This window comes from Eleginops maclovinus, chromosome 12 (genome assembly GCF_036324505.1).
Source record: "Eleginops maclovinus isolate JMC-PN-2008 ecotype Puerto Natales chromosome 12, JC_Emac_rtc_rv5, whole genome shotgun sequence".
NCBI classification, from domain to species: domain Eukaryota; kingdom Metazoa; phylum Chordata; class Actinopteri; order Perciformes; family Eleginopidae; genus Eleginops; species Eleginops maclovinus.
Window position 1 is genome coordinate 27,400,834 of NC_086360.1, and position 13,742 is coordinate 27,414,575.

General features: G+C 42.1%; 1 protein-coding gene across 1 annotated transcript in view; it reads right to left on the reverse strand.

The window, feature by feature from the left end:
- Window positions 1-631: 631 nt before the first annotated feature.
- The window catches only part of htr7c (5-hydroxytryptamine (serotonin) receptor 7c), a 38,449-nt gene continuing 25,338 nt past the window's right edge, over window positions 632-13,742 (reverse strand). The window contains exon 2 of the mRNA XM_063896480.1: window positions 632-2,319. Within this exon, the coding sequence (XP_063752550.1) occupies window positions 1,581-2,319 (739 nt within the window). The 3' untranslated portion in view covers window positions 632-1,580. The remainder of the gene's footprint in view (window positions 2,320-13,742) is intronic.

The following is a 13,742-nucleotide window of genomic DNA, read 5'->3' on the forward strand; positions in this document are numbered from 1 at the left end:
ATGTCAAGTAAAAAAAATAAACAAGGCAAAATAACGATGTCATTGTTTTTGACACATGTTGAATTGAGTTCATTTGGGATTCAAGTGTGCAATGTTTGCTATGAAGAATCTCTCATGGTTTAGTTTTACAGTGGCATGTGTACGGTGGCTGACGGGTGCAAACGGTCAAAAATACTTCAATTAGGAGCAAAAACAATGCAAACATTAAACACAAATGTACCAAATCACACGCCAATGAACAAACAGCTTCACCAACTTCACGAAACAGGCGCAACTCCTCAAAAATATAAGCACTGCATAATTGAAAGCGCTAAAAATACAAAATGCTGCAAGAAGCTCAAAACACACCGGAAACCATCGGACACTAAAGAGTGACGCACACAGCTGGGACCGGAGCGCCTGTTGACCTTCCGGGATTACGAAACTCTCCAACCGTCACAGCTGTCGGAAACGAACCTAAAATGTATGTTTTCTGGTCTTATTTTAACAAAGTGATCGCATGACTCTAGTAAGCTAGCTAGCTAACGTAGCTAACCTGAAGTATACTGACAAACACTTCCGTTTATGAGACAGACTGACTCAGACAGCGCTCCGGTCCCAGCTGTGTGCGTCACTTTTTAGTGTCCCCTGGTCTCCGTTGTGGTTTGAGCTTCTTGCAGAGTCTTGTTGATGCAGTAAATTTGGTGCACAAGTGAAGATGTTGTTTCATTTGCAAGTGTTTTGGCACATTTGTGTTCTTATATTCGCATCCGTTTCAAGCTGCACGTTTCTTCCAATGGAAATGTTTGTTTGTGGCGCGTTTGCACCTGCTGCCCACCGTACATGTAGGTAAACATGTGTTTCATGCAAACACTAAACAAACTACTTTCAGTTGTACTTTTATAGCAACAAATATTGAGGTTTAATGAATGGAAAATGTTCCCTTCATTCTGCATTCAACACCATGTTTTCCACCCGCCTCCGCTCACTTGGCATCACCACATGTTTTGTGAAACAATCAAAGTGCTCCGGTTAAATTTAGTGAGAGCACCAAATTGAAAAGTATAGCTGGAGTCAAAGTGGTATAAATAAATAAATAAATGTAATCCTGGCACAAAGCACAATACAGCTCAAAGTGTTTCCTCTGTCTGAAATGGATCTGTGATGTTCTCTAATGGGTGTTTTGATGAAGAAACTGTGTCACATAAACAATTGTTCTCCCTTATCAAACATCAATTTCATTAATGTACAGAGATCTGTTTGCTTCTGTTCCCTTGATTAATTGTGTTTACATATCATTTCCTTTGTCACATTACCCTTCCATTAATCCGGATTGGTGGCATATGCACAAAAGCGTTGTCGACATGAATAGCCTATCAAGTACGCTCCATGATTTTCTTTCCAAAAATAGAAAGACTGGGACGCACACACACAGAAGGATGTGATTTGCAGAGAGGCCAGAAAGCCCCCTGCAGCACAGAGACTCCTCTTCTGCCAGTCTTATCTGCACGCCTGCTCGGTACAACGCCGCCCTTTAAGCACCAGGTGTACAATCACACGGCCTCCAAACCGCCTCTTGTTGAAGAGTCAAACCCAGCATCTCAAACCTTGAGAGCCTCGTGCACGCCCACAGCGGAGAGCCGGCGGTTGATGTTTCGATAGCGACAGCGCAGAAGGTCCCGGTAAGTGGAGCGCAGGTCTCTGTTGAAGAAGGCGTAGATGAAGGGGTTCATGAGGGAGTTGGCGTAACCCAACCAGAGCAGGGTTCGCTCCAGCCAGATGGGAACGCAGCTACACTCCACGCCGCAGATAAACGGCCTGGCGGTGGAGAGGATGAAGAACGGCAGCCAGCACACGCCGAACACCCCGACGATCACCCCCAGTGTCGTCGCCGCTTTCTGCTCCCGCTTGAAGATGGAGATGTTTCTGCGCTCTCGGTTCAGCAGGCGGGAAAGGGCGACGCACTCCTCCGCCACGCCGGCAGGCTTCAGGCCCTGCATCCTCAGCGCCTCGTTGGCCACCGTGCTGAGGCGCTCGCGGCGAGCAAGGTCGGTGAAGCGGTGCTTGGCGCCACTCTTGCGCGCCGCCTTGAAGATCTTGTAGTACATGACCAGCATGACCAGCATGGGGATGTAGAAGGCGACAGCTGTGGAGTAGATGGTGTAGCCAAAGTCCTGGCTGATGAGGCACACGCCGGCTGTGTGGACGTTCTTGGCCCAGCCGCAGAAAGGCGGCAGCGTGATGGAGGCCGACACCAGCCACACGCCCAGGATCATCTTCGCCATCAGCTGACCGTTCTGCCGCGCTGGGTAGGTGAGAGGCCGTGTGATGCCCAGATATCTGACAGGAGAGGAGAGGAGAGAAGATCAGAACCAACCTGGGCACTTATGTAGAATTTAATATGCCACTTAATGTCAATAATATCCGACTTTGAAACTGTTAGTAATAATGTGACCCTTCATACTGTTTATTCGACTACTGATTTGTATCTTTCACAATCAACTGGTATATTAGTTCTGTTTCAATTTTCAGTTTTGAATCAATGCCTTGTTATAACACGCTGCGGTAAAAACAGCACTTAATTTGACATTGTATTTCTGGCTCATCTTATTCTATTTTACTTTAAGTCAACTTCCTGATGATTGACTAAATGAAATAAACAACATTTCCTATTACACGTTTTCTCAAATGTTATGTTTTTAAAAATAACCATTATCTAAAACTAAATTGGTAGATTTGGGGAATATTTGCAAATTGCAAATAAACTGAATTGTATTTTTGGATGTTTTCTTTTCTTTAGTCCAAATGAAGACATGTAATGAAAGCTCAGAATCTGAAAAATGATGGAACAAACAATATTTCCTGGGTTGTCTCGCTTCACCTTGTCCAGTACGGTAGTTTTATCACAGCAAAAACAAGAACGGATGTTGAGTTTTGGCCTGAAAAGCACAAAGACGCCCTACTGAGACACAGCAACCTGCTGCCGGAAGAATCTGCAGGGTAGTGGCGCAAAACACTCGCCTGTCAATTCAAAGACGGACATTTCAATGAGAGGTCATAAGCTGTGCCGCTGCCTGCAGAGTCATTAGCTGCTTTCCTTCAGCTGTTTGGGAAAGCTTAGCAGGTAGAGAGCGACTTATCAGTCAAACAGACGGCTCAGTGGTTTCAAATAGCTGCTGGAGGTGTCAGGAAAATAAAGATAAAGGGAAGTGTGAAAGGCTTTGATTTGTACAAAACCGTGGAAATTCTCACATAAGGACAAATCTGTGTGTACATCTCACCGTGCTTTTTGGCCGTATGCCACACAGCCTTCATCAGCATCAAATGCGTCATTGATGAAAGCTGTGTATCTGGACCCCACCACCCAACCCCCTCCTCCAGGCTGTTTTTCCTAGTTTCCGTCTCTGTTGTTAATCACAAGATAAAAAGCTTTAGGGAGCGCCGGCCACTTCGTCCCGTCGTCCATCAGTGGTGTGATGCTATCAGCGCTGATCCAATTCACCTCAGTCGGCCTTGATGGCATCCTTCACTTTATCAACGACTTTAAGGTGTTGACGTTTGGGTCACGTCGTGTCTGAAAGTGTACACGTTTCCCCCTTCCTGAAATACAGTTGTGTGGTTGTTACAAATGCCATGGGGCTGTATGGAATCTGTGCTTCACATATTTGTACAATCAGATAACAGGAGTTGTGTAGTTTTGGTGATGGCAACATGAGTCTGAAATCTATTCCAAAACCTTGGTGGTGCTCAGTACAAAACAGAAAGTCATTTGCAAACCAAATAAGACTTATCCAAATGTTTTGTTTGCCAGAAAAGTAGGGCACTCCAGCCCAGCATTTCTACCACTACACACTCATATTGTTAGGAAAGGAGAACAAGGCTACACCCGCACTGCAATCCCGATCCACTCACCTGACACACACACACACACACACACACACACTCAAATGTATGTGATACAGATCTGATGGTTTTTAATCAGCTTTAAAAAGATGCACACGAGTCACAATTAATCCATTACTTTCAGTTCCTATCAGGACCACGTATAATTTGACTACATGCCACTCATACCAGGATTCTGTCAGGGTTGCAATGACAAACCGGTATAAAACCATCGATCGGTATCATATTTCGGCTCCTGGAGTGGACGAGTGGTGTTGTATAAACAGCGGTTCCCGATCTGGCGTGTTGCTGCCTCATACGGGGCACCCTATATCACAGTGGTTGCACGCAGACTTGCTTTTCTAAATTACATTTGAACATGTTTAGCTGAGTTTCTAATAACTTTATGGATTGTTTGACCAAGAAAACTATGACTGAAATGGTTGGTTTCTTAGTAGTATCTCAATGGCGCTTTCAATCACTTGGTTAGGTTGAATTGTGAGCATCTCCAACTTGTTTTGTCATAAAAGCAGAGCATCTGAAAGAATGTGTGACGACTAAAAGGGCTGGTGACTATTCAGTATCAGAAAAGGGAGAATAAAGGTATGTCTCAAGAGTTACTTTAACGTTGGTTTTATCGGAGGGCAGGCGGCAGCTTAACCTTGTTTTTCCTTAAGTCAGAGCATCACTATGTCACGAATGAAAGAAAATGTCTGGGGAATGTAAAAGTGCTGATGACTGTTTCTCAGGAGTTACTTCAAGTTTGGTTTTGTTGAAGGACAAGCAAGTCTTGTGAGAATGTGGTATTTGCAAAAGAAGTAAAAGGAACCCTTACTGGTCCCACAGAGGGGAAACGTACATTCTGCATTTGCCCCATCCTAGTGTTAGGAGCAGTTGGGCTGCTATATGTACGGTGCCGTCGGGGACACCTCGGTAGCACTTGGTCTTTCCGGGACTTGAACCGGTGACCTTCCGATTCCAAAGCCAAGTCCCTATGGATATTGACACCACCGCCCTGAAGCTATCTAACGAGAGCAATAAAACAAGCAAAATAAATGTCAAAAGGGTGGCGAAGTTAAGAGAAAAGGGTGAAAGCAGTTGGCGTTTGCAAATGATTTACAGACATCATAATAACATTTGGAAAGAAGAGGCCGTCAATTACAAAAAAAGGATGTAAAAAATGGGAAGAAATCGCTTGTCTTATCTATGAGTCAGCGGGGTTTAAAGATGAGAAGGATCACCAACACATATCCTTCAATTGAGTCAAAACACTATTGTCTCTTCCAATGTTCAGTCTGGGAATGAATGAATGTGAGAATGAATGCCAGTAACTGTCTGTATCTTTGTGTAGACACTCAAACTACACTGAAAATCCAAAATGTTGATATTAAGATTAGGTTCGACTTACCGAATACAGTTGTGTGAAAGTTGTTGACATAAAACACTGAATTAAAGTCACCAATTCAGTGTTTTCAGTGCATTACAAACACTGTTAATGAGTTGTCCTTAAAGATCCCTTGGGTCAGGTTGGTTATATTCACTGAATATTACATGATTACTTTTGTTGCTACAACTCCAATTCCCTCCAACCACTGATCTTCCTAATTTACAACCTCACTTAAAATGCTCTTGAGCTCTACGAGGGGGCTGAACACACCCGAGCGAACGGTGTCAAATAAATACCAGACAGATCCGGAGATGAGTGCACTGCATGCTGTGGGAATTCTCAGGATACATAATGGAAACCAAGTAATGCAACACTCTCCTCTGAATGCATTATTCAGTAATGACGAAGGTCGACGTGGGGCTTATTTGGGGGGGATGTGAGTGTGTCGGTGGGGGGTGGAGGGCAGTTCTCCTCAAACCTATGACTCATCTGCAGCCCTTTAATGCTGCAGAGCTGTTTTCACTCTCACTGGATTCAAAATCCTCTCACCATCCTTCGGAGAGACAAACAACAGCCAGGTCGGATAAGACAGCATGCATTTTAACACTTCATTACGCAGCCTCCTGCTTGTGTTTCAGCAGTGGGGGGTGATGCCAACATCTGTGGGACCTCGGGTTAGTTTTACCTTGTTTGCTTTGACATAAAAAGATTCAAATGTACTGACCCATGAGAGCCAGTAACAGCAGGGTGTAGCATTCATGGAATAATATAGAGTTACACAACCAAATCAATACGATGATATGTGAAAGAAGCAACATTTGGAGTGTATCACTGTATGTTGTTAAGGGGTTATATATGGCACGATGAACAGAATGGCAATGGAAGGAACCGATAAAGTTTGGAGTGTATTTCAATAACGTGATGCACAAATGACGCTTCACTTTCGCTGCGTGACAGGACACTTGGCCTTGGTGAGAGTTCTGCGGTCTTTAAGTGCTTTCAGTTTTACGTTTACACAACCAGAACAAACAGTCACATGTTTTTCTTCATTTGGAGAGTCTTTATTTCTGGTCTGAAACAAGACTCCAAATGTTTACTTTGTATGAGTTGTCTTTGAATGAATGTCCTTTCACGGGTGTCCAGACTTTGGGCCACATACAGCAAAAACCTACGAAGGGCGGGCCGCTTCACTAGAGATGAGTGACTGCCATATAAATGAAGTTATAAGTTAGAAAAATCATTAAACGTCGGTAAAGTATGCTTGCATCACAGCTCTAGGGTTTCTCTAGGGTTTCATTTACTTTGTTGGCAGCTCATTCCTTAAAACAGAAGCCTCAGAGTGCTTATACTAAGGGGAAATATGACGGGTCTATTTCAAGCTGGTGATGTAAATAAGTTATTGGGCTTTTTTCTTATCAACTAAACGACTGAGTTTATTTGAAGTGGGTTTATTAACACATGAATACTAGATCTGTTAACATAAGAAGATCAATGTAAGACAGGCACACGTTTCAGGTGTGAGATATATTCCATAATACTTTGGAATTTGCTGAGGGCCGATTGAAAATGGCTAAAGCTTTGTGTTGTTGTGTCTTGGCCAGGTCTCCTTAGGTAATGAAGCCCTGTATCTCAATGACATTATCCATAAAAACCATGATTAAATAAGTAATAAAAGAAAGTTCTGCTCTGTACTACTTCCTGGTCGATTTGCAGCTGAAAAACACTCCATTACGTTCACCAGCCTGTTGTGAAAATGACCTTTGGGGAGGTGCAGGTAGATCACAGTGCGATTTTACAGCTCTTTAGCTGAAAACAGCTGCCTGCTGTGTCTGAAAATGAGGCTTTTGAAAAGCTGTGACAGGGATTCAAAGTTGCGGCCGTAGCATTAATAAGAAAGATACAAAAAATAGACCTCATTAGAGCGGAGACGAAGTGCAAAATCAGGAGATAATTATCTGGGGTGTCATTTCTACGAGTCACCGCTCACACACTACACACTCATTTGATCTGTGTGCATACAATAGATACGATACCAGAAGCCTCACAGGACTTACACTACGACACAACAACTGTGGCAACAGGTTATTCACCTCCCAGAAAACGCTGCTGGTACTGCAAAACATTTGAAGGAAGTCCTTGTTTTCTGTGTGTAAATGCACGCTGCATTAACCCTGATCATGATACGGTTTCTCTTAAGGTAAAAAGATAAGGCTGATGCTATATGGAGTCTATAGAAACAATGCTATTTGCACCCGGGTTTCTATGGTCAAGAATACCTCATAAACCCGGCGCGTGATTCGTCAATATTTCTGTAAGTATTTGTGAGCAGCTTTGATTGACAGAATATTGCTTTTTATTTGACTTTTTTCATGATGTTGTTATTTTTTTTAAGAAGGGGCGGGTAAAATAAGTGTTATGTTATATTCCCCTCCCAGAAAAACACTGATACTGCAAAAATATTTGAAGGAAATCAGTGTTTTTGTTACAATGCTATTTGCACCCAAAGTCATAATTGTGAAAAAATGATCTGACATTTTCAAAAGTTGACGTTTAGAAAAAAATCCAGAAATTTAGAACAAAAAATCTGATCTTTTAGGAAAAAAACCAAATTTTGAAGAAATAGTTGGAAATTCTAAAAAGTCGACATTTTGAACAAAATATCAGAAGTTTGAAAAGGAAATCAAAAGGAAAGAAAAGTGGGAGACAGTGTGAACTTTTAAAAGGAGATGAATGATGAGAAAATAGCAGGACATTTTTAAAAGCCACAATTTAGAAGGAAAAAAAGTCATGAATCTGAAAAGAAAGTCCGAATTTTGAGGGAAAAGTGATCATTTTGAAAGAAATAATCGGACATTTTTAAAAGTCAAAAACTAGAGTGTAAATAACAAACAATGCTATTTGCACCCGGGTGTCTGTGGTCAACAATTCCTTATAAACCCGGTATGTGGATAGCTAAAACGTTAGTGCACGATGGTTGTAAATAGCCAAATGGCTGTGGTGTAGCTATTCCACCTTGCAAATACAGAAAATACTGTAGTAACAAGTTTAAAACAGTGTCTATTTCAGCAGTCATGCCATCATTTGATCAGTTATGGATATAAAAATGTGTATTGCAGCAGCTTTGAGGAATATGATGTTCTATGCAATACATGAGTGCTTATGTTGTAGCATAGCACACATAAAGGATGCCACAAATCTCCCAGGAATCAAACTGTGGCAACGGAGTATATTCATCTCCAAGAAAACACCCTGCACCAAACAGTGACAGTGACACACACAAAGGGAGTTGAGAGTGTGTGTTTTTTAAGTCTCTGGAGGGTTTGAAACATATCCACAGCCGCAGCGGCCCCCGGGGATTACCCTGCGTCTGACAAACAATGTGCCCGAGCTAATGGAGCATTCCTTCCACGAGGCTACTGGCTAGGGCAGTAATGTGAACTATTTCCGGCTCTGAAACGCCGTAAGCAGACCGGCTGTTCCTCTCCAGGAGGAGGACCTCTCAAACCCTTTTACATCTGAGCAGGGAAACACAGTTCAATTATTACTGAGGTGCACATTTAGAACTGGGTCTCCTAAATAAAGAAGTCACAGGTCAGGAAGGGAAGTCTGTCCCATTATCAATGTTTAACCCACAGAACCTTTCCACCGGAGAACCCTCAGTCGTTTGTCTCCCTGAAGCATTTACAATTCATCCATAATGAGCCTGTGAAAAAGTGAATTGTGTCACGTTTAGGACAGAATATCTTTTTTCTGTCGCAGCGTATCTGTGTGAGAGATGTAGAATCGCTTTAAATCAAAGCATTTCTGTTGAGCTGTCTTTTCGAGGACTGGGTGCAGCATGGCTTCTTTCTATCCCACGGTCAGTTGTATCCAGTGATGTAAAGTACATGTTATGTTACTGTGTACTTATACTCCATTACATTTATTTAACCTTTTTAGGAGCCGGGCAGATTAGGATTACTGATGGTAAATATAATCTCCAAGATCTGAGTACTTCTACTTTTACTCAAGAACAAGATCTGAGTACTTCTACTTTTACTCAAGAACAAGATCTGAGTACTTCTACTTTTACTCAAGAACAAGATCTGAGTACTTCTACTTTTACTCAAGTACAAGACCTGAGTACTTCTACTTTTACTCAAGTACAAGACCTGAGTACTTCTACTTTTACTCAAGTACAAGATCAGAGTACTTCTACTTTTACTCAAGTACAAGACCTGAGTACTTCTACTTTTACTCAAGTACAAGATCAGAGTACTTCTACTTTTACTCAAGTACAAGATCTGAGTACTTCTACTTTTACTCAAGTACAAGATCCGAGTACTTTTACTTTTACTCAAGTACAAGATCTGAGTACTTCTACTTTTACTCAAGTACAAGATCTGAGTACTTCTACTTTACTCAAGTACAAGATCTGAGTACTTCTACTTTTACTCAAGTACAAGATCAGAGTACTTCTACTTTTACTCAAGTACAAGATCTGAGTACTTCTACTTTTACTCAAGTACAAGATCTGAGTACTTCTACTTTACTCAAGTACAAGACCTGAGTACTTATACTTTTACTCAAGTACAAGATCTGAGTACTTCTACTTTACTCAAGTACAAGATCTGAGTACTTCTACTTTTACTCAAGTACAAGATCAGAGTACTTCTACTTTTACTCAAGTACAAGATCTGAGTACTTCTACTTTTACTCAAGTACAAGATCTGAGTACTTCTACTTTACTCAAGTACAAGACCTGAGTACTTCTACTTTACTCAAGTACAAGATCTGAGTACTTCTACTTTACTCAAGTACAAGATCTGAGTACTTCTACTTTTACTCAAGTACAAGATCTGAGTACTTCTACTTTTACTCAAGTACAAGATCTGAGTACTTCTACTTTACTCAAGTACAAGATCTGAGTACTTCTACTTTACTCAAGTACAAGATCTGAGTACTTCTACTTTTACTCAAGAACCAGACCTGATCTTTCCCACCTCTGGTTGTGTCCATGCTTGGTTTGTTTTACAGAAACTGTTGTTACTTCCAGATAATTGAAAGAAAACGGGACTTTTGTTGATAACTTGAGTTACAGTGTTAGATATAATGTACTCTGGAATAGGAAGGGTTGGGAGGGTTACTTAAGATGTTCTTAAATAAAGTCAAGAAATTACAGTTTCCTTTTTTTGCACCCTGATTAAATAATCCTGTTATATGTTATCCCCCAAACCTGGAAATAACCCTAACACTGATTGGGTTTCTCTTTAAAATGAACGGTTTATTCCAACAACCGTGACAGAGAATTTATTCTGAGCTGCCCCAGACTGCAGAAGGTTCAAATCTGTCTAGTGACAGATCTGTGATTTCTCCGACATCAAATAACAACCTCAGTCCTCGAGGAACGCTCCAGCTCTCGTATTCTATTTGAGGATCCTCTGTCAGACATAAATTAAACTTCTCCTCTCACAGAGCACACAGCAAATGTAATTTCCTCCTCAACAAGCAGAGGAGTAATCCCATTTTTGTCATACTTCACAAAGAATCTGTTCTCTTTTTTTTAGATCAAACAAACCCAGCAGGTCAGGTTTGTTTTCTTCTGCTGCTCAGATTCAGGTTGTATGAGTCAATAAAAAGAGCAGTAGCAGTAGTTTCAAATAATCTCATTTATACTCTTACATAAGGCATACTGAGTCATCCCCTGGACAGACGTACTTCATCCCTCAGATTTGTCAGTTACCTCACAGTTTAGGTCAGACAAGAGTCGAACAGACTGCGAACAAGTGTCGGCACTTCATTTATCCGACTGGTGGAAGGAAATGCTTGGGTATTGTAAGCCAAGACAAAGGAAATGTTTACCAGGATGTGCATGGGTCAACACTGAGTATATACTTTATGACGTTTGAGGATTAAGGACACTCAGATGTGGAGGATGTGAGGGCAGGATTATAATAGCGGCTTTGATATCAAGCATTAAAGGTCAGTTTAACCAAATTAGCAAACCGTTTGCAATCTCTTTTAGACTTGAACTTGCACATAGACGTGTATATATTTTGTAGTTCCTTTATAGCCCAACATTAGCCTCCTTTAGCTTAGCGGTGCTGACCTGAAGTCATGTGACCGTGCTGTAGTTCCTTTATAGCCCAACATTAGCCGCCTTTAGCTTAGCGGTGGTGACGTGAAGTCATGTGACCGTGCTGTAGTTCCTTTATAGCCCAACATTAGCCGCCTTTAGCTTAGCGGTGGCGACGTGAAGTCATGTGACCGTGCTGTAGTTCCTTTATAGCCCAACATTAGCCACCTTTAGCTTAGCGGTGGTGACCTGAAGACATGTGACCGTGCTGTAGTTCCTTTATAGCCCAACATTAGCCGCCTTTAGCTTAGTGGTGGTGATGTGAAGTCATGTGACCGTGCTGTAGTTCCTTTATAGCCCAACATTAGCCGCCTTTAGCTTAGCGGTGGTGACGTGAAGTCATGTGACCGTGCTGTAGTTCCTTTATAGCCCAACATTAACCTCCTTTAGCTTAGCGGTGGTGACGTGAAGTCATGTGACCGTGCTGTAGTTCCTTTATAGCCCAACATTAGCCTCCTTTAGCTTAGTGGTGGGGACGTGAAGTCATGTGACCGTGCTGTAGTTCCTTTATAGCCCAACATTAACCTCCTTTAGCTCAGCGGTGGTGACGTGAAGTCATGTGACCGTGCTGTAGTTCCTTTATAGCCCAACATTAGCCGCCTTTAGCTCAGCGGTGGTGACGTGAAGTCATGTGACCGTGCTGTAGTTCCTTTATAGCCCAACATTAGCTGCCTTTAGCTTAGTGGTGGGGACGTGAAGTCATGTGACCGTGCTGTAGTTCCTTTATAGCCCAACATTAACCTCCTTTAGCTTAGCGGTGGGGACGTGAAGTCATGTGACCGTGCTGTAGTTCCTTTATAGCCCAACATTAGCCGCCTTTAGCTTAGCGGTGCTGACCTGAAGTCATGTGACCGTGCTGTAGTTCCTTTATAGCCCAACATTAGCCGCCTTTAGCTTAGCAGTGGTGATGTGAAGTCATGTGACCGTGCTGTAGTTCCTTTATAGCCCAACATTAGCCGCCTTTAGCTTAGCAGTGGTGATGTGAAGTCATGTGACCGTGCTGTAGTTCCTTTATAGCCCAACATTAGCCGCCTTTAGCTTAGCGGTGCTGACCTGAAGTCATGTGACCGCGCCGTAGTTCCTTTATAGCCCAACATTAGCCGCCTTTAGCTTAGCGGTGCTGACCTGAAGTCATGTGACCGCGCCGTAGTTCCTTTATAGCCCAACATTAGGTATTTACTTCCAAAATCTGTAAATGGTGTTAATATGTCGAGGGAACCATTGCAAGCTAACTTCAAGGTCACCCTAAAAAACTTGTCATCACTGCATCACTCAAACGCCACAACAGCGACCCCCTTAAGGGGCACAGCATGGTTAACGATCTTCGGTGGACTCCCTACATAACTCTGCTTGAATCGCCCACTGATGGCTGCTCCTTAAAAAGCTATTTGCTTCACACTCTACATTATGTGCAGTCGTTTCCTCAATGGCGAACTATTTACAGAACCATTGAGTGCACTCTAAAGGCACACCTAAAAACAATAATCCACTCCTCCGACTTGAAGTCCTGACGCCTTTATGATGTCTGTTTTACTCCCTGCTAATTGTTTTAAAGCCGTACCGCAGATACTTTATGGCCTCTCGCCGCACAGCTCACCACCTGTCCCTATCGGGTGATAACTGGCTCCCACAGTAATACAGATGATGGGCGGCTATTAGTGTCACGGAGACAAATGGATTCTCCTTCCAACAGTCGGCGTGTCCATCCCTGTCTGAGCTGGGTGTCCTTGGGAAGACAAAGCTAACACTCCACAGGCTCCAGAGTGGAGTGGTGTAGATGATAGGGCCGTAGAATGGACAAAATATGGCACATAGGAGGATAAAGACGTGATTTAGTTTGGCTTTGCCATCGATGAGAAGGGAACACATTAACAAAACTGTTAGGGGTGATGCTTCCAGCTTTGTAGAGCAGAACACACTCCAAGGAAAAGCCCCGTGACTTCACAGTCTGGTTCACTGAAAATAATCTAGTTCATTTAGCATGTAGTTCAACGTCGGAGGGGGGGGGGAGTTTATAGCTGTTTCAACCTGTGACGCTTGAAATAGTTTGGAAAGCCTAGCAGGAAAGAGAGGTGAGACATTCATTCAGACGAGACCAGGTCCAGATGATTGCTGGGAAGGTTATTAAAAAGTAAAGTAAGAAGTAGAATAATAGTTTTTATAAATTGCATTTATTTTCCCGAAAAAATATGATATATATTAAATTGATGAAAGTTTTTTTGTGGAAAACTATTTTAAAAATGTTGCTTTTCCTTAAAAAATATTATGAATTTAATGGTTTTATTAAAATGTATTAATACGATTATTTTTTCTTTAACAAACTTTAAAAAGATGTCAAATAAAAATAACACTTTTCCTAAAAATTAAAAAGATTATGCT